This window comes from Eimeria mitis, genomic scaffold (assembly GCF_000499745.2).
Source record: "Eimeria mitis Houghton genomic scaffold, Emh_scaff1427, whole genome shotgun sequence".
NCBI classification, from domain to species: domain Eukaryota; phylum Apicomplexa; class Conoidasida; order Eucoccidiorida; family Eimeriidae; genus Eimeria; species Eimeria mitis.
The window spans coordinates 10,627-11,087 of record NW_013569184.1 but is presented as its reverse complement, the minus strand read 5'-3'; the positions used below and the strand labels follow the sequence as shown (position 1 = coordinate 11,087).

General features: G+C 54.2%; 1 protein-coding gene across 1 annotated transcript in view; it reads right to left on the bottom strand.

Annotated features, from left to right (window-relative positions):
* Positions 1 to 461, bottom strand: part of EMH_0036790 (uncharacterized protein) — a gene marked incomplete at both ends in the record, with an annotated part of 2,328 nt that overhangs the window by 1,081 nt on the left and 786 nt on the right. Inside the window, one exon of the mRNA XM_013495123.1 lies at positions 20 to 154. Coding sequence (XP_013350577.1) covers positions 20 to 154 — 135 coding nt within the window. The remainder of the gene's footprint in view (positions 1 to 19; positions 155 to 461) is intronic.

Sequence of the window (461 nt, the reverse complement as noted above, 5' to 3'; positions counted from 1 at the left end):
TGTTGGGGTGTATGTACACCTGCTGCTGCTGCTGCTGCTGCTGCTGCTGCTGCTGCTGCTCAAGCATACCCAGGCCCTCTAGACTAGCCCACTCATCTTCCTCTTGCTGCTGCTGCTGCTGCTGCTGCAGCTGCTGCAGCAGCTGCTGCTGCTGCTGAAGAAAAGCAGCAGCAGCAGCATCACAGTGCATGCATGCGCCCCCCTCTATTAGGGCTGGCTTTCTGCTGCAGGCCCAGCAGGTGTATGTACACCCCAGGTTGCTGCAGCAGCATCAGCAGCAGCAGCAGAAGTAGAATGATTAATTATATTTTTTACTAAGACAGAGAAATTAAAACCCCAGCAGCTTTTGTCTTCCTGCAGCAGCAAATGCCAATCAGCAGCAGCAGCAGCAGCAGCAGCAGCAGATTCATCATAAGCCCAGCTGTATATCCATCTCCTGCTGCTGCTGCTGCTGCTGCTGC